This window comes from Camarhynchus parvulus, chromosome 26 (genome assembly GCF_901933205.1).
Source record: "Camarhynchus parvulus chromosome 26, STF_HiC, whole genome shotgun sequence".
NCBI classification, from domain to species: Eukaryota; Metazoa; Chordata; class Aves; order Passeriformes; family Thraupidae; genus Camarhynchus; species Camarhynchus parvulus.
The window spans coordinates 3,970,353-3,993,189 of NC_044596.1; the positions used below are offsets into that span (position 1 = coordinate 3,970,353).

The window sequence follows — 22,837 nt, forward strand, 5'->3', positions numbered from 1 at the left end:
TTCCCTTCCCTTCCCTTCCCTTCCCTTCCCTTCCCTTCCCTTCCCTTCCCTTCCCTTCCCTTCCCTTCCCTTCCCTTCCCTTCCCTTCCCTTCCCTTCCCTTCCCTTCCCTTCCCTTCCCTTTTCACCCCTTTCCCCCCTTTCTCGCTTTCCTTCCTTTTTCCCTTTTCTGTTTTCCCTTTTCTCTATTCCTTTTCCCCCCTTTTCCCCTCTTTTCCCCCCTTTTCTCTTTTCCATTTTCCCTTTCCCCTTTTCCCCTCCTTTTCCCCTCCCTTCCTCCTCTGAAAACATTTCCAGAATAATGGGATTCCTTTCCCCAGTTCCAGTCTCCTCCCCGCTTCCCACCGACCTCTGTTGGCAAAATCAAACGGAATCGATTTTTCCACAGGGCTCCCGATTTCCCGGAGTCATTTTCCCCGTCCTTTGATGTGACAATCCAAGGTGTCCCCTCAGCTGCACAAACTCCACATCCATAAAATCCACGGCATTCCCACGCTGGGATTTACATAACGGGGACACTGGAGGCATCAAAAGGAATTGGGGATGAGGTTTAGGAGCAATTAAGGATCCCATGGAAAGGAGGGGGCGGGAAGGGGGGACATGGCAAACACTGGGATGTTCCTGGCTCTCTTGGTGAATTTCTCCTGTTTTATCCCAAAATTCCATCTCCAGACATCCCCAAGTGTCCCAGTTTTCCTTGGGAGTGGCAGCAGATGTGCGGGGACACATCTGGAAGGAGCGTCCTGGAAGAATTCCTGGAATGTCACCAACCCGGCACAGGGGGCTGGGCCCCAAGGAAGGGACGCAGGGTGGTTCTTCCCGAGGGGATTTGCAGCTGGATACAGCTGGAAGCACCTGGGATGCTCCAGTGCTCCAGGAGGGGACTGAGGGAGGTGATGTTTAATCCCAGAAATCAGAGGATCACTCCATCAAGCTCCTCTGGAATTCGGGAAACGGCTTTGGAAAGCGGTCCCAGCATCCAGCACCAGGGCCTCATCCAAATCCATCCACACACACAAATTATTCCCAATAAAGCCTGGATTCCATGGGCCAGATCCCATAGTGGAATTCCGGGGCAGATTTGGGATCACAGGATCCCTGGGAGGTCAAACGCCCCATGAACCATCCCAAACTCCCTGTTTTTGCTGCTCCAGAGGTGGAGCTGAGCCCCAGAGCTGGAATTTTAGGATTTCTCCTCTAAGATCAGAATTCCTGGACTCCCACACTCCCCTTCCTCACACCCCAACCCTCTTCCCACCCTCAAGGCTTTCCCTCAGCCTAAACAAACCCGGGGATAAATAATCCGAGGATTTGGAGATGCTCGATCGCTATGGCAACCCCACAGGCCTCCTCCTCCTCTTCCTCCTCCTCCTCCTCCTCCTCCTCCTCCTCCTTTTCCAGCCAGGAGCATTCCCAATCTCCCATCGCCTTTCCCGGGCTCCCCTGCTGGGAACTGGGACAAACTGGGAGCAAAACCCCATCCTGCCCAGTCTGAGCCTCATCAGCCCCCCCAGGACGTGCCAAAACTGCAGAAAAACATTTCAGTGCCCCCCCCAAAAAGCAGATCCCAGGCTTTTCTCCCTTTTTTTTTTTTTTGAAATCCCCATAATGAGCCATTCCCTGGTGAGCTGGGGCAGCGCCAGGATGGGAAGAGCAGAGCCAGGGAATGTGAGTGAGGAGAAATAAATAAATTTGGGGGTTTGTAAACACAGTTTTGGCCTGTTTTGGTTGGGATTTCCCCCTGTCCAGCCTCCAGCGAGGGTTTGTGAGGAGCCAGAGGAGCCTGGAGCTCCGGGATCATGGAAAGGGCTGGGAAAAGGAGAGGGATGGAAGCTCTGAGAATGGGAATGGGTTGGGACTGGAAGGGGCATAAAATTCCAATTTTAGGATTTCCAATGATCCCATTCCATGGGCAGGGACATTTCCACCATCCCAGGTTTTTCCAGCCTGGCCTGGGACAATCCCAGGGATAGAGCAGCCCCGGATCCTCTGGGAATTCCATCCCAGCCCCTCCCCACCCTCCCAGGGAGGAATTCCTTCCCAAATCCCACCCGGGTTTGTGACACTCAGGTGTGTCCTTCCCAAATCCCACCCGGGTTTGCGACACTCAGGTGCGTCCTTCCCAAATCCCACCCGGGTTTGCGACACTCAGGTGTGTCCCCACAGCTCGGAGGGAGGGACCAGGTGTCTCCCGTTGCCATGGGAATGGTGGCACCGCCAGCGCGGGCTCTGCCGCCCACCTGGAATGTCCCCAGTGGGAAAAATGTCCCCGAGCAGAGCCCCGGGGGAAGGGAGGGAGAACAGGGCTGGGGTGAGGGGATCCCTGGGGTGGTGACACCAAGTGATGGTGACAGTGACACCCCCGTGACGGTGACACCCCACTGTCCCTTGTGGTGGTGACACTCTTGTGATGGTGACAGTGACACCCCACTCTCCCCTGTAATGGTGACACCCCCATGATGGTGACATCCCATGGCCCCTGTGACAGTGACACTCCAAATTATCCATAAAAATCCCCACTTTAGCCATAAAAAATCCCATGTTATCCATTAAAAATTCCCCCCCACTACCCATTAAAAATTCCCCCACATTTTCCATAAAAACCCCCCATGTTGTCCATAAAAAACCCTCATTATCCATGAAAAAATCCCACGTTATCCATGAAAAAACCCTCATTAGCCCTAAAAACTACACCATGCTATCCATAAAAATATCCATTAAAAAATCCCATGTTATCCATAAAAAACTCTCATTATCCATCAAAAAAACCCCCATGTTATCCATTAAAAAATCCCTTGTTTTCCATAAAAAAAATCCCATGTTATCCAAAAAAATCCCATGTTTTCCATAAAAAACCCCATGTTATCCATAAAAAAATTCCCATGTTATCCATAAAAATCCCCATATTATCCATAAAAAATTCTCATTATCCATAAAAAGACCCCCCCCGTTATCCATTAAAAAATCCCATGTTTTCCATTAAAAAACTTTCATTATCCATAAAAAAACCCCCATGTTATCCATTGAAAAATCCCGTGTTATCCCTAAAATCCCCATATTATCCATAAAAATCCCCCCATGTTATCCACAAAAAATTCTCATTATCCATAAAAAGACTCCCCATGTTATCCATTAAAAATCCCACGTTATCCATAAAAAAAAACCATGTTATCCATAAAAAATATCCCATGTTCTCCATAAAAAATCCCATAAATGGGAGACCCCACCAGGTGTGTTCACCCTGGAATTGCTTCCCAAGGTGGGCCTGAGGATGTCTGGGATAAATCCCAGCACATTCCCAGCGCTGGCAGAGGGAGCCGGTCCCATCTGGGCCCTAATTCCAGTTATTCCTGGTTTTTATGGGATTGGCCCTGATTTATGGGCAGCTTTTATGGCAGCCGTAAAGCAGCCCCAAAATGGAGGGAATAAAGGGAGCAGAGGAACATTTCCCACCCCAGGATCATGGAAATTCCAGAGGATTCCAGGATCTCTCCATGGGGACAAGCAGGAGGTGGGTATTTGGGGACGCTGCTGTGATTTGGGATTGGGGTTAAAAATGGGATTTGGGAAGAGAAAAAAAGGTGGGGAATTCTTGGAATATGGGAAGGGAGAGGGACAGCCCTGAATTCAGGGCTCTGGATTCGGGAATTCACCTCCAGCTTGGGAAAAGGGGACAGGATCCCATTCCCATCCCTGACACAGGGGTGACCTTGGCTCACCCCAAATTTATGGGAATTAAATTTGGGATGGGGGAGCAGAGTTAAAAATGGGATTTGGGATGCCTGAAGGGTTCCGCCATCCATGGGGTTTTCCTGATCCAGAAGGGAATAAAAGGCGCTGGAGCCCTTTTGTTCAGCCAGGTCTGGTAGAGCTGAGCTTGGCTGAGCCTGGCTTAACCCCCTAAATCCCGTGGTTCTCCAGGAAAATTCCTCAGGGCGGCTCCCAGAGGAGCTCACCTCGTGCCCTAAGGGATAGAAGAACTGGAATGTCACAACCCCACAAGTGTGAGACGGAAAACACCCGCCCAGCCTCCAAGATTTTCTTTTTTTCCTGGTTCCAAGGAACATGTTTAACCCTTTCCCAGGTAATATTCTCCAGGCAGATCCCGGAGCCGGCCGGGGGAGAAGTGCTGGCGCAGCAGGGAGGATAAATCAGAGCCATCTCGGCTGCAATCCCACGCAATTAAAACCTGGATCGGGATGTGCTCGGCAGCCTGAGGAGCATCTCGGGAGCCTCAGGAATTACTCAGCCTCTGCAGCAGCGCGGCAGGAGCCGGGCGAGGCCGGATGGGGCACGGACACGGCTCCGGGACACCTGGGAGCGGCTTCTCCATGCCCCGGGAATGCCCGGAGCATTCAAAATCCACCTGGAAGGGCTTTTCCAGGAGTTCCACAGGGATTTGGGAAATTTCAAGGGGCATTTCCCTGACAGCCCCACAGCACAGGGGGCTGCAAACCAACCCCTCCTCCAGGCGCCCCCAGCCCTGGCAGTGGGCACGGGCACAAAATCCCCCTGGAAGGGCTTTCCCATCCCTCCAAATCCCCCTGGAAGGGCTTTCCCAGACCACCCGAAGCTCCTCAGATTTTTCCACAGGATGCTAACTGGATTTGGGAAAAATAAACGGGAATTTCCTCCCATGACCCAGCTCAGACTTTTCCTTTTGCTGTTGGAGAATCCTGGAGGGGCCGATGCGGCTGAGCCCCCCCCCGACCCCGGGGACGCTCTGCAAAGCCCGGCTTTAGTGACGCTAAACCCGAGCCCAGCTCCCGTTAGGAGCCTGCAGAAGGGCTCTGCCGAGGCGGGGCGGGCAGGGACTCGATGCCATTGAAGCGCTGCCAATTAAATCAGGTCACTCCGAGCTCTCTGCGAGCTCTGCTCGGCGTGTGCGCGGCCCCGCTCCAGCCCCGAGCTCCAGCCCCGAGTTCCAGCCTTGATCCAGACCCCAGCCCAGCTCCAGCCCCGCTCCAGACCCAAATTCCAACTCTGATCCAGCCCCCAGACCTGTTCCAGCTCCGAGTTCCAGCCCCGAGTTCCAGCCCCGTTCCAACCCCGAGTTCCAACCCTGACCCAGCCCCCAGCCCCGCTCCAGCCCCGCTCCATCCCCAGCCCCGGGCGGGGGCCCTGGGAAGGAGCCAAGCCCCGGCTCCGCTGGCCAAACCGAGCGTGGAACGGGGACTCGATGGCCGCTGTCACCGTCCCCCTCCCGGGGCCCTCTGTCCCTCCTCGGGGATGGGAAAGGCTTTTCTGGGATGCAAAAAATAAATAAAAATAAAAATGGGGGATGCTGTGCTGCCCCCACCCCAAATCCTGCCCTTGTCCCAGCCCCACAGCTGCCGGTGACAGGTCCTTGTCCCCATGTCACGCTGGGTGTCACCGTGGGTGTGGGTCTCCATCCCCCCTCTGGGTGACACAGCTGCGACCCCAGCTCTCTCCAGAGCACAAGGCAGAATTTTCCCCAGCTTTTTCCCAAGGTTAAGAGTCCCTGAAAATCGCTTTTTTTGGGGGGGAAACCGACCCCGTGGCAGCGCGTCCTGCTTGGGGACCGCGCTGGGGAACCCCGCGGGGTGGCCGCGCTGTCCCCTCGGGGAGGGACACGGGGCTGCCGGGCTCATGTTTGGAAATGCCGAGAAATCCCGGTGGGCAGGAGGAGATTTGGGACACAAACCCCAAACCCGAGTGTCCCCCTCCCCTCGCAGCCACCCCCGCAGCCCCCGGGCTGGGCGACCCCCGGCTGCGGGGAGGGGACGGCGGTGGCGCAGCGGATCCCGAGGGCCGGCTCGGCATCCCCGGGGGAGCCTTCATCCCTCGGGAGCATCCCCCGGCAGAGGCCAGAGCCGCAGGGGTTAAGGCTGGAGCTGCCTCGGGTGGGTGGCACGTCGTGGCGACAAGGCTGGAGTGAGGAGGAGGATTGGGGAGGGAGGGGAGAAGGGAGGAGAGGGAGGAGGAGGAGGAGGAGGAGGAGGAGGGGGAGCGGGGACTGTGCGGCTGCGAAGGCGCCGGGCGAGCGAAGGGTGAAGAGCTCTCCCCGCCGCCTCCAGCCCTGAGGGTCAGCGCGGCCGGAGGGTCCTGCTGGCCCTGTCCCCGTCCTCAGCGACAAGGACAGACCCCGCCAGCGGCGACAGCTCCGGAGCCACCCGGCCTTTTGTCTGCCAGCCGAGCCAGATGTGCGGGCAGCTGTGGCGGGGGGTGGCAGGCGGTGACAGCGGCGCCGGGGGACGGGGACAGGCTCGGAGGGTGAGTTGGGGGCCACGGCCGCGGTTTGGGGTTTTTGGGCCGGGGGTGACTTTGGGGGGGCTCCTGCGCTCTGCAGCACCGAGCCGGCGCCTCGGCGGCTCGCTCGGGGTTGTTTTTTCCCCATTCCAGCGCTTTGATTTCCCTGCTCGATGCTGGATTTGAGGAGAAATGGTGCGTTTGGAAATAAACGGGGTGGGGAAAAAATAAAAAAAAACAGGGAATGGACGGAGAGCGGCGCTCCGGGAGGGGATGAAGGGCCAGGAGGAAGGCAGGGATGGCTCCCAGGTACCGCGGGTAGGGAGCTGCATTCCCGCTCCTGGAAACTCCTCCTGGAATCGAGCGGATCCCGGCGCGGGTGGGAGCGGGGGGCGAGGGCGGCGGGGCCGGGGGTGATGCGCTGGTCACGGAGCCGCCGGCGGGGCTGGGATCCAGGGATGCTGCCAGGATGCGATCCGGGCGGGAGCGGCGCTTCCCGGGCATTAACCCCCTCGGTGCCCGCGCGACGCGGAAAATGTGACGGGAGGGACGTTGGGTGTGAAATAGAGGAACAGCGCGGTCCTTGGGGCTCCTGGCAAGCCCTCCTCCGCCTGCTCGGCCACCCCAGGGAGGGGACAGCCGGCCGAGGAGGGGGGGACAGCAAAGGTGATGGCAAAGGACGCATCGGGAACAGTCATTTTGGTGTCATTTTAATGTCATTTTGGTGTCGTTTTCCTGCTTTCTGGGCCGGTGCCGTGTTTACCTCCCCGCGCTGCCCAGCCCTGCCCCTCCCCGCCGCGGCTGCACCCGCCCGCAGTGCCCGGGTCCCTGTGCCAGCGCCCAGCCCTGCCCGGGGCCGTGCCCAGCCCTGCCCAGCTCTGCCCGGGGCCGTGCCCAGCCAGCCCGGAGAGCTCCGGGGTGATCCCCGGAGCCGCTCCGGGAAAGGGCTCGGGGCCGGCAGGGACCCCGCGCTCCGTGTGTGGCTGAGCCAGCGCTGCCCTCGCCTCTCCCCGCGCTCAGCCCGGCCCTGGTTTCTCCCAGAGCCTGGAAAAGGGGATTGGAGGCGCCCAGGAGGAGCGGGAGAAGCCCAGGGGGAGCCCGGAGGGGCGCGGGGGGTCGGGAGGAGCCCCCGGGCGCGGCGTTCCCGGGGATGCTGTGGCTGGAGCTGCAGGTGGGCGCTGCCATCGGGCTCCGCTCCCCGCAGCCTGGATGTGCCGAGGCTGTGGCAGCTCCGCAGCCGCGCGCGGGTGTCACCTCTGTCCCCTCCTGTGTGTCCCCTCCCTGTCCCCTCCTCGCTGGTGCCGAGCCAGGACCCAGCCCTGCCTTTCCCAGCGCCCCGATCCTGCAGCCTGGGCGCGGGCAGAGCCCCTGGAGAAGCTGGCACGGGAATGGCTCATCCCTGCCTCCCTCATGCCCAGCCTGCGGCGGCGGGAGGTGGCTCAGGACAAGATTCCCTGTCCTGGGGATTGTCCTGGGATGTCCCTCAGGTCACTCCAGGGACATGGGGCAGCACCTCCCGGCTCCAGCCCCGGCTCCCTGTGCCGGAGGATCCCGATCCCGCCCTGCTGAGGCTTTTCCTGGCATTCCCGGCTCTCTGTGTCCCCTGTGCGGGCAGTGGGAGCGGCTTTGTCACCTGCTGGCACCACTGGAAGCGGCAGAGCAGGATCGGGGGCTGAGGGCCGGGCTTGGCCTCTGCTCCTCGGCCGCTCCCAACCCTTTTCTTTGGCTGGGATCTCTCTTCCCAATCCAACCCTTCCCTTTGGATCTCTCTTCCCATTCCCAACTTTCTTCTTTGGCTGGGATCTCTCTTCCCAATCCAACCCTTTTCTTTGTAAGGGATCTCCCTTCCCATTCCCAACCCTTTGTCTGGGATCTCTCTTCCCATTCCCAACCCTTTTCTTTGGAAGGGATCTCCCTTCCCATTCCCAACCCTTCCCTTTGGCTGGGACCTCTCTTCTCATCCACAGAGGAAAACTGGGAGCTGAGCCGTGCCCAGAGCCCCGGCAGAGCCCGTGGGATTCCTCTGGCACAGGGAAAAGGGTCGGGAATTCTGCAGGACCCCGATCCGACCCCATCCCGACCCCATCCAGCCTCAGCGGGGCTGCAGGAATTCACTTTTCCCCAAACCGCTGGCGTTGAGCTGGAATTGCCCCCTCGGGGGTTCAGAGGAGCCGTTCCCATTCCCATGGAATCTTGGATCTCCGTGGAATTCCCATCCCAGAGGTGGAGCAGCGCTCCCGCCGCCCTGCCCAACCACGGCTCCTTCTCCTGAAGCCCAGGGATCATCCCCGCTCCTGCTTTCAGCTGGAAAAACACTTCCCTGCCGTTTTGGGATGTGTTCCTGGATTTCCTGGCTAGGACAGGGACTGGGGAGATGCTGGGAATGCCCAGAGCTGGTGCAGGGGAGGTTGGGAATTCCACCTGTGCAGGTGAATCCCAAACATGAGGCTCTGCCCCTTTATTCCCAGATTTCCTCCTGGATCACCCTGGTCCATTAACGCCTCTTCCCTTCCCTGGGAGATCCCATGGGATGACATTCCTGATGTGCCAAAAGGACACAAAAATTCATCACCACCCTCCAGGGCATGAAGGAACTGTTCCTGCTGTTCCCAATCCCAAGGTTCCAGCCCCTGAATGAGGGCTGGGATCTCTCCCTCCCCCATGACTCTGCTTTTTGGGATTATTCCCAAGGGAATAATTCCCAACCCAGTGGAAAGGAGAATCCCAATCCCAGCTGCTGCTTCCCACCAGGACACCGGGATAAGAAGGAAAATGGGATGAGTTCAGAACTCGTGAAATTCGGGCAAGTTCCCTGTGGATAAAGCCCCGCACTGGGATTTTGGGGTGGAATTTTGGGATCGGGATCGCTGCTCCTGAGCCAAGGCATAAACCTGGATAAACCTGGCAACCTCCAGCATCCATTTATCCAGGACCCAGGCAGCCTCTGGAATTCCCAGCAGCATTCCAGGCCATCCATTTATTTATGGAAGGCTTTGGAAAAGGCGGATCCAGCAGCCAAGTTTTAGGATTTTTTGGGAAAATCGCCTTGAGAACCTTTGCTGTCCCCTCTCCATCCAGCCAGAACTTCTTGGGGATCATTCCCATGAAAATTCCCACCTGTTCCAAGGTGGGATAGGGGCTGGAAAACCCCCTCCAAGTGCTGGCAGCGGGAGCTGTTTGCAAACACTCGGGAAAAGCAGGAATTGTGCGGCGGCTCCATTTGGAGCACGATCCCGGATAACAAATAAACATGGGGAAAAATTGGGATCCGTTCCCAGACAATTCACAAAGGCCTTAATTGGGACTGAAGTCTGGGGCTCTTCTCACCCAGACTGGATCCATAAATTATTCGGGAATAAATTATTTGGGAATAAATTATTCGGGATCAATTATTCACCAGCTCTGCTTGGAATTAAGGCCGGGTTTTCCCCTCCAGGAATGATCCTGGATCTTGCTGACACTCTCCAGGCTCCAGAGTCTCCCAATCTCTGTTAAAAACCCCTTTATTAATGGAATTTAGAACGATCCTAACAAAAATAATCCATGCCAGGTGAAATCTGACGGTTGGTGCTTTGTCCTTCCCGGTGGCTGAAATGAGGAGAATCCATGCTGGGGAAAAAAAAAAAAAATGGGTTTTTTGGGAAGAGCGAGGCTTTAATAAGGAATTTTAAATGAGGAATTTGGAATCAGCAGGAAAAGGGGTTTTGCATCTTAACCATCTTTTCCCAAAGGATCAGAGCAGCCGGCTCCAGATCTTTTTTTAGGAAGGAAAAGAAGCAGCTCTGCTTCCCTGATTCCCAGCAGGACCTTTGGGAATAAAGAGGGGGGGGAGGAAAAGCATTAAAAATACACATTCTACCTGGAAAAAGGGGGAAAAAGGGATTTTTATGACCCATTAAAAATGTATCGATTTGTTTTGTGCCAGGAGAAGCTTTTCCAAAGCTTTTCCATCGTGTGGCTGTCGCTCTTTCCAGGATGACGGAATATTTTGGTTGCTCCAAGCAGCATTTGATGCCTCATCAAAGCCTCTCCCTCGCCTTGAAATCCCAACAAAAATAAAAAGGAAATGGGGCGGGGGCTTTGATCCCGATTTGTGAATTGCTGTGGAGCCGAGTTTTTCCCAGGAATGTTTGGATTCCCATGGAAAATTCTGAGCCCGGTCCCGTTTCTGAGTCACTTTTCCCAACTCCCACGAGCTCCCGGGATTGGTTGTCCCAGTCCTGGCTCTGGGAAGCTCCGGCATTCCTGAATTCCCAGAGTTTGGCAGGATTCATCCCTTTGGAAGAAGCCAGGGGCAGGATCAGGGTCAGTCCTTCAGAATTCCAGGTTCCTGAATTCCCATCCACGCTGGAATTCCCGTCCATGCTGGAATTCCCTTTCCATTGAATTATTTTTTAAAAAAAAGGCATTTCAGGGGCATTTCCCAGCTGTTCTTATGGCTCTTTAATAATTCCTTAGATCCTTTTTTTTTTCCAGTAAAATCCTCTTGGGAAGCGCTGCTTCCTTGGGCAGGGTCGTCCTCCCTGGCTTGGCCATGGATTTTCCCAGTTTTCCTGGAATTCCCAAGATGCTGAAAAGATGGGAGAGCAGGAATTTCTCCTGCTGTGCCAACACTCATGTTGGGAAACCGGTTGGGAAATGGATTTGGGAGATGGATTTGGGAAAGGGATTTGGGAAATAGATTTGGGAAATGGATTTGGAAAAGGGATTTGGGAAATGGATTTGGTTCCATCCACAGCCCTCAAGGTCTATGGGGACAGGGATCAGCTTTTCCTGCTGCATTTTCCAGGTTTTCCTGTTTCCTGTTGCAGAATCCCTGGAAACTGAGGGGTTTTTCCATGGGAATGAGAGGGATGAGCAGCTGGGATGTTCCTTGGCTCTCCAAATTTTTTCCTTCCCACTCCAGCTCCAGCTCCAGTGGCGTTTGAGCTCATCCTGGCTCATCCCAGATCTCCCTCCATGGAATAATTCCCTTTTCCCTCCTCTCCCAGCACTCAGTGGCATGATTTTATTCCAGACAAGCCGGAAATGGAATTTACCGGGAATCAGGGAGGGTTTTTCCACCCGGTGGGCGCAGGGGGGGGGGGATGCGCAGGATCCACATCCCGCTGGAAAATCCCTCTCCGGCAGCGCCGGCAGAGGCTCAGCCCCCAAAATTCCATAGAAACAGCGCTGCTCCATCCCCTCCCCAGCTCCCCGAGCCTTTCCAGAGGGATTTGCCTCCATCCCACGGATCCGCTCCGCGCCCGGGGAGGGGGTGAGGCAGCCCCGGAGCCGTGCCTGGCAGTTGCCATGGCAACCGTAGGTTTTCCTTAGGATTCCTAATGACTCCTTGGCATCCGCGCCGATCCACGGCTTTTTTTGGGGGGATGCTGGGGGTTGTTCCCCTTCTTTGGCAGGGGCTGAATCCGCTTGAAAAGCCTGGATTTGATCTTTTCCCGTTTTTTGGTGTTTTTTTTTCTGCTGGAGCTTCCCTCCTTTCCGCCCTGACCTGCAGCCAGCGATTCCAGACTTGGGATTTGTCAGGAATTGGGAGCTGGGCCACCTCGGGCTGTCCCCTGGCAGCAGGACCTCGTGTCCTTGTGGAATTCCAGAGTCCTTGTAGAATTCCAGAGTTCTTGTGGAATTCCAGAGCCCTTGAGGAATTCCAGAGCCCTTGTGGAATTCCAGAGGCATCCCCGGCCCTGGAGGGATCCCCAGGGTGGGATCGGCTCCCCCAGGAGAATCCCGGATCCTGCAGACATGGCTGGGATGTGATTCCAAGGGGTTTGATCATTCCAGGCCTTTCTGGCATCCAAGAGGGCCGGAATGGTCCAGGAGAAAAGCAGGGAGAGGCTTCCCTAGGATTGGGAATGGCTCCGATCCCACAGGTGCCACCCTGAGCTGGAATTCTGTGGGAGCAGCCCTGGGGGTCTCCCCACTCTTTGTGACCCCATCCCTCTGCAATTCCCTGGAATCGCTGCCCCATCCCTGCCTCCCTTTCCTCTGGGAGCAGCAGATTCATCCACAGATGGAGACACAAAAAACTGGAAGAGGGAAGGGCCCGGCAGAGCGAAATTCCCGGTTCTCCAGCGAGATTCCCTCTTCTCCAGTGAGATTCTCTCTTCTCCAGCAGAATTCCCCATTCTCCAGTGAGATTTCCAGTTCTTCAGCAGAATTCCCAGTTCTCCAGGGAGATTCCTGGTTCTCCAGCAAAATTCCTGGATTCCCAGGAATTTTCCCAGACAGATTCCCAGTTTTCCAGCCAGATTCCTGTTCTCCAGTGAGATTCCCTCTTCTCCGGCAGAATTCCCAGTTCTCAAGTGAGATTCCCTGTTCTCCAGTGAGGTTCCTTGTCCTTCAGCCAGATTCCCTGTTCTCCAGTGAGATTTCCCGTTCTTCAGCAGAATTCCCAGTTCTCCAAGGAGATTCCCAATCCTCCAGGGAGTTTCCTGGTTCTCCAGCAGAATTCCTGGTTCTCCAGCAGAATTCCCAGTTCTCCAGCCAGATTCCTGTTTCTCCAGTGAGATTCCCAGTTTTCCAACCCTCTCCAGCCTCTTCCCTGTGCAGCACTCCCGCCTGCAGCAACAGCACTGAGCCACAGGAATATTTTTCCCAGCCATAAAAATATTTTTCCCAGCCACAAAAATATTTTTTCCAGCCACATGAATATTTTTCCCAGGCACAAAAATATTATTCCCAACCACAAAAATATTTTTCCCAACCACAGGAATATTTTTTCCAACCACATGAATATTTTTTCCCAGCTGCAGGAACCTCTGGAGAAACCACAGGAGCGCTCCCTCCACAGCTTGGGTTTTAATCACACCCAGGGAATCATTCCCATTTTTTTTCACTTTCAATATCCTGGATTTCCGCTCCCTGCCTGGGGGAAGCTGAAGGAGCCTGGATTTATCCCTCCAGAAGGGAATCCCACACCAACACCAGGCTGCAGGAATATTTATTTCCAAAATATCCTGAGCCACCGCACTCCCGGCCATTCCCAGCCTCTGGATCTGGGGGCTGGGGGGTTTTCCACCCAATCCAGGATCCTGGAATGCCAGGAGCCGCTTTCTCCAGCTGGAAAATTCCTTGGGATGCACGCCCCAGCCTCTGTGTGCTTTGGATCCAACAATTCATGGAAAACCACGGGGATTTGGGAGCTTTGACATTCCCAGGATCTCAAATCCTTTGGCATTCCCGGACATTCCCGTCCCCATCCCGCTGCCCTTGGAGGGGGAAGGGAAAGGGGGGGAGGTTTGGGGGGAGCTGCTCTGCAAATGAGGCGGCGTTAATGAGGAATTAATTATCGATCGTTCCCCATCCGCTGGGAAGGTCACTGGGAATGACACGGCAGCGTCCCTGCTGTGCCCTGCTTGGAGCAGCGCTGGTTTTATGGAATTTTGTGGGGCTGAGCCCTTCCCTGGGCTCCCAGAGAGGGATTTTGCAGTGGGATGTGGATCCTGAGCATTCCCACTGCACCCACAGGATGGAAAAACCCGGCCTGATCCTGGCAAAATCCCACAGCTCCTTTAGGGAATGGGATGGGATGGGATGGGATGGGATGGGATGGGATGGGATGGGATGGGATGTGGGATGGGATGGGATGGGACGGGGATCCTGGTGTTTCCCACCAGGTGACATCCATTGTCTGATCCATTCCAAATTCATTCCTGATCCATTCCTGATCCACTCCCATTCCCGATCCATTTCCAATCCATTTCCAATCCATTCCTGATCCATTCCAAATTCATTCCTGATCCATTCCTGATCCATTTCCAATCCATTCCCAATCAATTTCCAATCCATTCCTGATCCGTTCCCGATCCATTCCTGATCCATTTCCAATCCATTCCCGATCCATTCCCAATCCATTTCCAATCCATTCCTGATCCATTCCCAATCCATTCCTGATCCATTCCCGATCCATTCCCGATCCAGGCCCCACCTGGGAGCCAGCACAATTAACTCCCCCAATCTGCAGAGCCATCAGAACAATTAACTCTCACAAATTGCAATTGTCATCTTGCTCCCGTTTTAATTTACCCTAATGAAGGCTGAGCGATCCCGTGGTGCTCCTGCTCCCGAGGCTCCTTTGGCATCCCCGGCCCTTTTCCCGGGAATTTCGCCGTGAATTCCCGGTGGGTCCCAGATCCCAGAGCTGACAGGAGTTTAATTTAAGGGTTGTGTCCCTGCATGTCACAGCCCGGCTGCCCTTTGTCATCAAACCTCCCTGGGGTGTCCAGGGAATCCTGAACTTTTCCTGGAATGATCAGGGAATCCTGGATCTCTCTGGGATGCTCAGGGAATCCCAAACTTCTCTGGAATGCTCAGGGAATCCCAAACTTTTTTGGGAAACCCAGGTAATCCTGGATCTTTCTGGGATGCTCTGGGAATCCTGAACTTTTCCTGGGATGCTCAGGGAATCCTGGATCTCTCTGGGATGTCCACAGAATCCTAAACTTTTCCTGGGATTCTCAGGGCATCCTAAACCTCTCTGGGATGCTCAGGGAATCCCAAACTTTTTGGGGATTCTCAAGGAATCCTGGATTTCTCTGGGATGCTCAGGGAATCCTGGATTTCTCCAGGATGCTCAGAGGCTTCTGGGCTGAAAATAATGGATTTGAAGCTTCCTGGTTGAAAATCATGGATTTGAGACTTCTGGGCTGAAAATCATGGATTTGAAGCTTCCTAATTGAAAATCACAGATTTGAGGCTTCTTGTCTGAAAATCCCTGGGGATTTATCCCGACAGGAATGGACTTTCAGAAAGGCCAAACTCCAAAAGCAGAATTTTGGAGAAGGGACCCAGCCCAGGGACCGGAGCATCTCCAAAGCTCCCTCGGGATGGGATGTGTGATCCTTAGGGAACGACTGCGGCATCCAAGCCCCTCTGGAATGTGCAGTTTGAGGCCGGGAGGGCCAAATTCTGCCCCTTTTTCCAGGCTGGAGGCTGAGCCCGGATCGGGGATGCCACAGGAACCTGTGGGAGCGTTTGGAGGGGGAAAAACCACAACCAAAACCAATTCCAGAGACAATTCCAGAGCCGAGACAACAATTCCAGAACCAAGACAATTCCAGAGCCAAGACAACGATCCCAGAGCCCGGGAGCGCCCGGATGAGCACACCAGGCTGATTTCCAAGCCCTCCTCATTAAAATCCAGCCGGAGAGAGGCAGAGGAGCAGCGAGATAAGAGATAAGAAGCGGCTGCTGCCCCCCGGGATCCCGAGTGGCAGCCGAGCTCTTCGTTGCTCCCGGCTGCGTTTTTATCTCCCGGCTGCCTCCCGGACAAGCAGGAATAACAGGAATCGCGTTATCGCCCTCCCTGCCCGCGGAGAGGCAGGAGGATGGGAAAAAAAAAAATAAAAATCCCATCCCTGTGCACAAAATAAGGATTGAGTGAGAAAAGGGAGTTTGGAGTGGATTCTGCTCATTCTGGTGGCTCCAAACCGTGCCCAGCCTGGCCGTGGACGCTTCCAGGGTGGGGAAAGCTGTGCCAGGGCCTCACTGCCTTCACAGGGAAGGATTTCTTCCCAAAATCCCATCTAAACCCACGCTCCTTCTGCTGGGAAAAGCTCCAAGGAAACGCTTCCAAAGCCACTTGTCCCGAGTAAAAATCCCGGCTCAGACCTTGACATGGACTTTGCCAGGTGTTCCCCGACCCGTGGAAATGTTTTTTTGAGGGAATAACATCCCGAAATGGCAGCTGGAGGCTGCTGTGAGGGACACAGGGTGGCACACGATGGGGACATCGCTGTCCCACGCCGTGTCACCCTTGGGGGTGGTGTTGGGTTTAGGGGGGTGAAGCTGCTGGAAAGGGGGTGGGAATGGCCTGGTATGCCAGGAAAACCTTCCCATCCCAGGAACAGCCTCATAATGCCAGGAAAACCCTCGCAATTCCAGGGAAACTCTCATATTCCAGGAACAGCTTCGTATCCCAGGAAAACACTCCCATCCCAGGAAAACTTTCATGTTCCAGGAACACCTTCCCATCCCGGGAAAAACCTCATATCCCAGGAAAACTCTCATATCCCAGGAAAACTCCCATCCCAGGAACAGCGTCGTATCCCAGGAAAACCCCTCATATTCCAGGAAAACTCTCATATCCCAGGAAAACCCTTCCACCCCAGAAAAACCCTCCCATCCCGGCAACATCCGCCTCGGGCATACGCACCCCGCAACTGCCGAGCGCCAAAACCCCCCGGAATTTCTGAAAACGCCCCAAACCCACGAAGTTTTCCCTGTGGCAGCTCCTCAATCCCATCTCCCATCTCCAGCCCGGGGTTCCGGGAGCTCGGGGTTTCCATGGAGCCGCGGCGGCCGCGGGGCTCAGCCCGGGCATACAGATGAGGGGCGAGGGGGGGCGGTTGCCACGGAGCCGGCGACATTCGGGGCCCTTTGTCCCTCTATTTATTTCTCCTTTGTCCCTCTATTTATTTCTCCTTTGCCTCTTTATTTATTTCTCCTTTGTCCCTCTATTCATTTCTCCTTTGCCCCTTTATTTATTTCTCCTTTGCCTCTTTATTTATTTCTTATTTGTCCTTCTATTTATTTCTCCTTTGTCACTCTATTTATTTCTTCTTTGTTGCTTTATTTATTTCCTCTGTTAAAAATAGGTTAGAAAACCAACAGTACATGCTTAACAATGATCAACTATGCAACAGTTTCTAACCTATTTTTAGCACTTCTTTGTCCCTCTATTTATTTCTTCATTGTCCTTTTATTTATTTCTCCTTTCCCTTTGTATTTCTCCTTTGTCCTTTTTTATTTCTCATTTTTGTCCTTTCATTTCTCTTTTGTCCCTTTATTTTCTCCTTTTTCCTCGTATTTGCCCTTTTCCACTGTATTTCTCATTTTTCCTTGTATTTCTCCTTTATCCCAGTATTTCTCCTCTTTCCCTGTATTTATTTCTTCTTCATCCTTTTCGTTTCTTTTTTGTCCCTTTTTATTTCTCCTTTTTCCCTTCCTTTCTCCGTTTGTTTTCCGTGCTGAGGTTCCAGCCGGGAGACTCTCTCAGGAACAAGGCACCATTCCCATGCCAGGCTTTGCTCGGAGTTGGGAGATGCTGGGGATTCCCAGTTCCTTGTTCCAGTTGGATTTTGGGATGAAATCCATCCTTGGGAGGAGCTGGGATGGAATTCCCAGAGAATCCGTGGCTGCTCCACCCCTGGGAGTGTCCCAGGCCAAGCTGGAGAAGCTGAAGAAGAATGGAGAACCTGGAGAAGCTGGAGTAGCTTTCCTGGAAAAGCCAGGAAAGATGGAGAAGCTGGGGAAGCCAGGGAAGATGGGAAAACTGGAGAAGCAAGAGACGTTGGAGAAGCTGGAGAAAATGGGGGAAATGGAGAAACCAGAGAAGCTGGGGAAGAATCCAGAGATTATGAAGAAGCTGGAGAAAATGGGGAATCCAGAGAAAATGGAGAAGCTGAGGAAAAATGGGGAATCTGGAGAAGATGGAATAGCTGGAGAAAATGGGGAATCCGAAGACGGAGAAGCTGAGGATTCCATGGAATCCAGAGAAGATGGAGAAGCTGGAGAGCAGCCCCGAGCTCAGCTCGCTCCAAGATCTCCCCCAGCAAAGCCCCAGGAGCTGCCATCCCTCGGGAATGTCGCACTCAGGACCAGCAGTGACAGCTGTCCCCTGTCCCCAGCAGGCTGGAGGTGCCACCACCCCTGCAGGAATTCCAGGAGCTGCTTCCCAGGCACAGCAGGATCAGCCTCATCCTTTCCCAGAATTTTTACCCCTCAGCAGGGATCACTCATTGCTAAAGCTCTTCATTTTCTCCCATTTTGCTCCTTTCTGTGAATTTTAGTCCCAGCTTTTCCCAAATCCACCATTTTTCCACAAGTTCCCATCCCGTGACTCACACAAACCCCTGGATTATCCCACATCCAAGATTTCTCCCAGCCATCCATGCAACCCTGCTCTGTGCTGGAAAAAAAAAAGGGATAAAATCCAATTATGGACAAAACCAGCAGAGCTGGGGAGGTTTTCCCTGGAAAACCAGGGTTGGAACCAGGCATGTTCTCCAGCCTTTCCTTCACACCTCAAAGAAAACAAATAAACCCCTCCAAATTCCTCCATAATATTTATTTCAAGTAGAAAAGATTCCCGAGGTATTTGAACAGCTGGAGACTTTTACAGACCCGAAAACGCCGGAGTACTTAAAAGGATAGGTGTGGATCCATCAGAGGGAAGCGGGAATCGATGGATCCGTCCTTCCCTTTCATGCTGGTTCTGCAGGAGCTGCTTTAAAAGCAGCGGGGAAGGAGGGAGAAGAGCGGGGAATCGATCTGGGAGGAGTTGATGTGGAACAAACTCGGCTCAGGAGCCCTTTCCAGGGAGAGCACGGCGGGGAGAAAACTGAAACTTTGTTTTTCCCACTCTTTTAATGTTTTTTTTGTTGTTGTTGTTGTTTTTTTCCCCCTGCTGGATGAGAGGCTTTTAAGGGAAGAAAAGGTTGGATTGGGAGAGAGGCAGGAGATGCCGGGGGGTTCAAACCTATCCCAGACCCCCCAGAGCATTCCCAATGTTTGGGGGACGATTTTCCCTAAGGAATATCCCACTGGAGGGCTGCAAATGGGGCTGGAGCTCCTGGATGAGGGAATTTGGAGCTGGGCAGGATGAGGAGCAGGGAGCAGAGCCCACATGAAGATTATTGCCATTTTTTCCAATTATTCCCATGGAAAATTATTCCCAACTCTTGCAGCTCTGGCTCTGCTCAGCCACAGATCCAGGGGCTGCTGGGCAGATTCCATGGGATAATTCCACACAGATTTTCTGGGATGAGAGGGCACGGAAAATGCCATGGATATAAAGTGGAATTCATGGAGTTGTTCCAGGTATCCTGGGAATATCCCATGAGATAATTTCACCCAGATCCCGGGGGATAGGAGGATACAGTTCAACCATGGATATAAAGCGGAATTCATGGATTTGTATGGAGGGTCCTGGGCAGATTCCATGGGATAATTCCACCCAGATTCTCTGGGATGGGAGGGCACAGTGAATGCCATGGATATGAAATGGAATTCATGGATTTGCTGGGCAGTTTTGAGGGCACTGGGGGTCCTGGGGGTGCCATCCTCAGGTTTTTACCTCCCCAACCTGTCCCTTGTCCCTGCCCCTTGTTCCCCAGGAGCCCAAACCCTCCTCTAACCCAACTTCGCTGTTTTTCCAGGAATGACCTCGAGGAGGAGCCCGGAAGATGCAGCCGAGCACTGGAATGACTCCTTTGGGGAGGAAGAAGGGGCCCAGCTCTGACTGAGGTGCCCCGAGCACTTTGAGCTCCCATTTCGGGGGCGCCAGGCAGGGGCCGACCCTTCCAGGGGCTCGCATGGAGCATCTCCCCCCACGGGCGCCGTCCCCGCCTCGCCGCCGCCGCTGTCACCCCAGCTCTGGATGCTCCCTGTGACCTTCAGCAGCCCAAAATGAGAGGCCTCCAGCCCAGCTGCCTCCTGCTGTGCGTGGTGGCCGCCAGCACCATGCCCACGGTGCCCTGGCGGGTGGCGTGTCCCCCGCGCTGCGTGTGCCAGATCCGGCCCTGGTACACGCCCCGCTCCGCCTACCGCGAGGCGGCCACGGTGGACTGCAACGACCTCTTCATCACCTCGGTGCCCCCGGAGCTGCCCGAGGGCACCCAGACCCTGCTGCTGCAGAGCAACAACATCGCCAGGCTGGAGCAGGGCGAGCTGGGCTACCTGCGGAACCTGTCGGAGCTGGATCTGTCGCAGAACAGCTTCTCCGACGTCTGGGATTTCGGGCTCAGGAACATGCCCCAGCTGCTCAGCCTGCACCTGGAGGAGAATCAGCTCTCTGATCTGCCCGACAGCAGCTTCCCGGGCTTGGGGAACCTTCAGGAGCTCTACCTGAACCACAACCGGCTCCGCAGCATCGCCCCCCGCGCCTTCGCCGGCCTGGGCAGCCTCCTGCGGCTCCACCTCAACTCCAACCTGCTGAGGACGCTGGACAGCCGCTGGTTCCAGATGCTGCCCAGCCTGGAGATCCTCATGGTCGGGGGGAACAAGGTGGACGCCATCCTGGACATGAATTTCCGGCCCCTGGGCAACCTGAGGAGTTTGGTGCTGGCCGGGATGCAGCTGCGGGAGATCTCGGATTACGCCCTGGAAGGGCTGAGGAGCCTGGAGAGCCTGTCCTTCTACGACAACAAGCTGGCAGACGTCCCCAAGAGGGCTCTGCAGCAGGTGCCCGGCCTGAAATTCCTGGATCTGAACAAGAACCCGCTGCAGAGGGTCAAGCAGAGCGACTTCACCAACATGCTGCACCTCAAGGAGCTGGGCCTCAACAACATGGACGAGCTGGTGTCCATCGACCAGTTCGCCCTCATCAACCTCCCCGAGCTGACCAAGCTGGACGTCACCAACAACCCCAAGCTGTCCTTCATCCACCCCAAGGCCTTCCAGCACCTTCCGCAGCTGGAGACGCTGATGCTCAACAACAACGCCCTAAGTGCCTTGCACCGGCAGACGGTGGAGTCGCTGCCCAACCTGCAGGAGATCAGCATCCACGGCAACCCGCTGCGCTGCGACTGCGTCATCCGCTGGGTCAACAGCACCCGGCCCCGCGTGCGCTTCATCGAGCCCCAGTCCACGCTCTGCGCCGAGCCCCCTGACCTCCAGCGCCGCCACATCCGCGACGTCCCTTTCCGGGAGATGACGGAGCAGTGCCTGCCGCTCATCTCCGCCCGCAGCATCCCGGCGCGCCTGGAGGCCGAGGTGGGTGACGACGTGGCCCTGCACTGCCGGGCGCTGGCGGAGCCGGAGCCGGAGATTTACTGGGTGACGCCGGCCGGGGTGAAGCTGCTGCCGTTCGGGGATGACGGCAAGTTCAAGGTGCACTCGGAGGGGACGCTGGAGATCCGCGGGATCGCGGCGCGCGAGGCCGGGCTCTACACGTGCGTGGCTCACAACCTGCTGGGCGCTGACACCCGCGGCGTCCGCGTGCTGGTCAACCGCTCCTTCCCGCTGGGCCAGGCCGAGCTGGAGCTGCTGGTGGTGGACGTCCAGCCCCACCACGTCCTGCTGGCCTGGAGGCCGTGCCTCAACGCCGTCTCCTCCAACCTCACCTGGGCCAGCTCGGTGCTGGGCTCAGTGCTGGGCTCGGCGCGGATCCCCGCGGGCACCCACAGCTTCAACATCACCCGGCTGCGCCCCGACACCGAGTACCGGGCGTGTCTGCACGTCACCTTGGTGGCATCGCCGGTCAGGGTGGCCTGTGTGATCACCAGGACTAAAGAGGCCAGGCAGGGGATGCCGTGGGGACAGGGGACGCTGGTGGCGGCGCTGCTGCTGTGCCTGCTGCTCCTGGGGGTGGCGGTGAGCAGCGGATCGCGGCGGGAATCGCTCCGCGGCGCCGGGGCTGTGCGCGTGGTTTATCCCGTGCAGCCCCGGGGACACCTCCTGGCCGTGGAGGTGCAGGCAGCACCCCCGGAGTGCTGAGGGAGGATGGATTTTGGGGGGTTCGGTGGGGTTTTGGGGTGGGTTGGGAGGGGGGAAAAGGGTTTTTTTACCAAAAAAAAAAAAAAAAGACAGATGCTGGGAAAAAATTGGATTTTGTGGACATGAACTTGAGGAGCCTCAGGATCCATGGGAGAGGAGCCTCTGGTGGTCCTGGATTTGTGTGGAGGGGCTGGATTTGGCCGTGGATCCCAAAAAAAACCCTGCTGGGAAGATGGGAGGGGATGGAGAACACTGTGGGGACAATGCCCTGAGTGGGTGAAGAGCCATAAAAGGAACCCCAAACCTGCGTCCCCCTGGCACCAGGGACACCCCAGAGGTGTCACCTCCCTCGCTGGACAGTCCCTGCTTTGGAAATACAAAAAAACCCTAAAAACCCCTAAAACAAGAGGTTTCTTCCTTTGGGATCTGTGTGGGGTCTGGGGTTTCTTTTTGGGGGCTTTTTGGAGCCTTGGGATCATCAAACAAAGCAACCCCAGTGTCACCTCACTCGCTGGACAGCCCCTGCTTTGGAAATACAAGAAAAACCTAAAAAAGCTCAAAAAAAGTAGGTTTTTTTCCCTTTGGGATCCGTGTGGGGTTTGGGGTTATTATTTGGGGTTTTTGGAGCGTTGGGATCATCAAACCAAGTGTCACCCCCTGCTCTGTCACTGCTGTCACCCGGGGGGAAGGAGGACGGGAGGATTTGGGATAGAAGAACAGAAATGGTGATGATGGTGACACTTCCCTGTGGGGCTGGATGGATCCTGGATCCCACAAGGTCCCAAAACTTGTGGATAATGGGTAAAACATGAAAAAAAAAAAAAAAACGAAAGAAAAACAGGAAGAAAAAAGGGGAGGAAGAAGGAACAAAAACTGGGAATGTTGAGATGCACCTGGAAGGGTCCAAGGGGCATCGCTGGGATTTGGGATAGGGGGAAAACTTGGATTTGTGGGTTTGGGAAATCAGGAAAAGCAACGCCCGGCCATGGGAAGGTGTCCCTGAGCACCTTCTCTAGGCGGGAATGTGGATCCTGGAAGGAGGGAATGCAGCAGGAGCTGGGCGTGGGTGCCCTCTAGTGAGCTCTGCTTTCTCTGGGAGCGCTGATCCCAAAAAAACAGCTGGAAAAGGGAGAAAAACTCCACTGGGAATTGTCACGGGGATGGGGTGGGGGGTGATCCCATGAAAATGCCAG

General features: G+C 55.3%; 1 protein-coding gene across 1 annotated transcript; it reads left to right on the forward strand.

Annotated features, from left to right (window-relative positions):
• Positions 1–5,971: 5,971 nt before the first annotated feature.
• Positions 5,972–21,689, forward strand: LRRN2 (leucine rich repeat neuronal 2). Its single transcript, XM_030965671.1, has 2 exons — positions 5,972–6,233; positions 19,367–21,689. The coding sequence occupies exon 2, from the start codon at positions 19,617–19,619 to the stop codon at positions 21,642–21,644; it is 2,028 nt and encodes a 675-aa protein (XP_030821531.1). The 5' UTR covers positions 5,972–6,233; positions 19,367–19,616; the 3' UTR covers positions 21,645–21,689.
• Positions 21,690–22,837: the final 1,148 nt, after the last annotated feature.

Excerpts from the sequence above, each read along its gene's own strand:
- LRRN2 (XM_030965671.1), top strand. The coding sequence starts at position 19,617 with ATGAGAGGCCTCCAGCCCAGCTGCCTCCTGCTGTGCGTGGTGGCCGCC.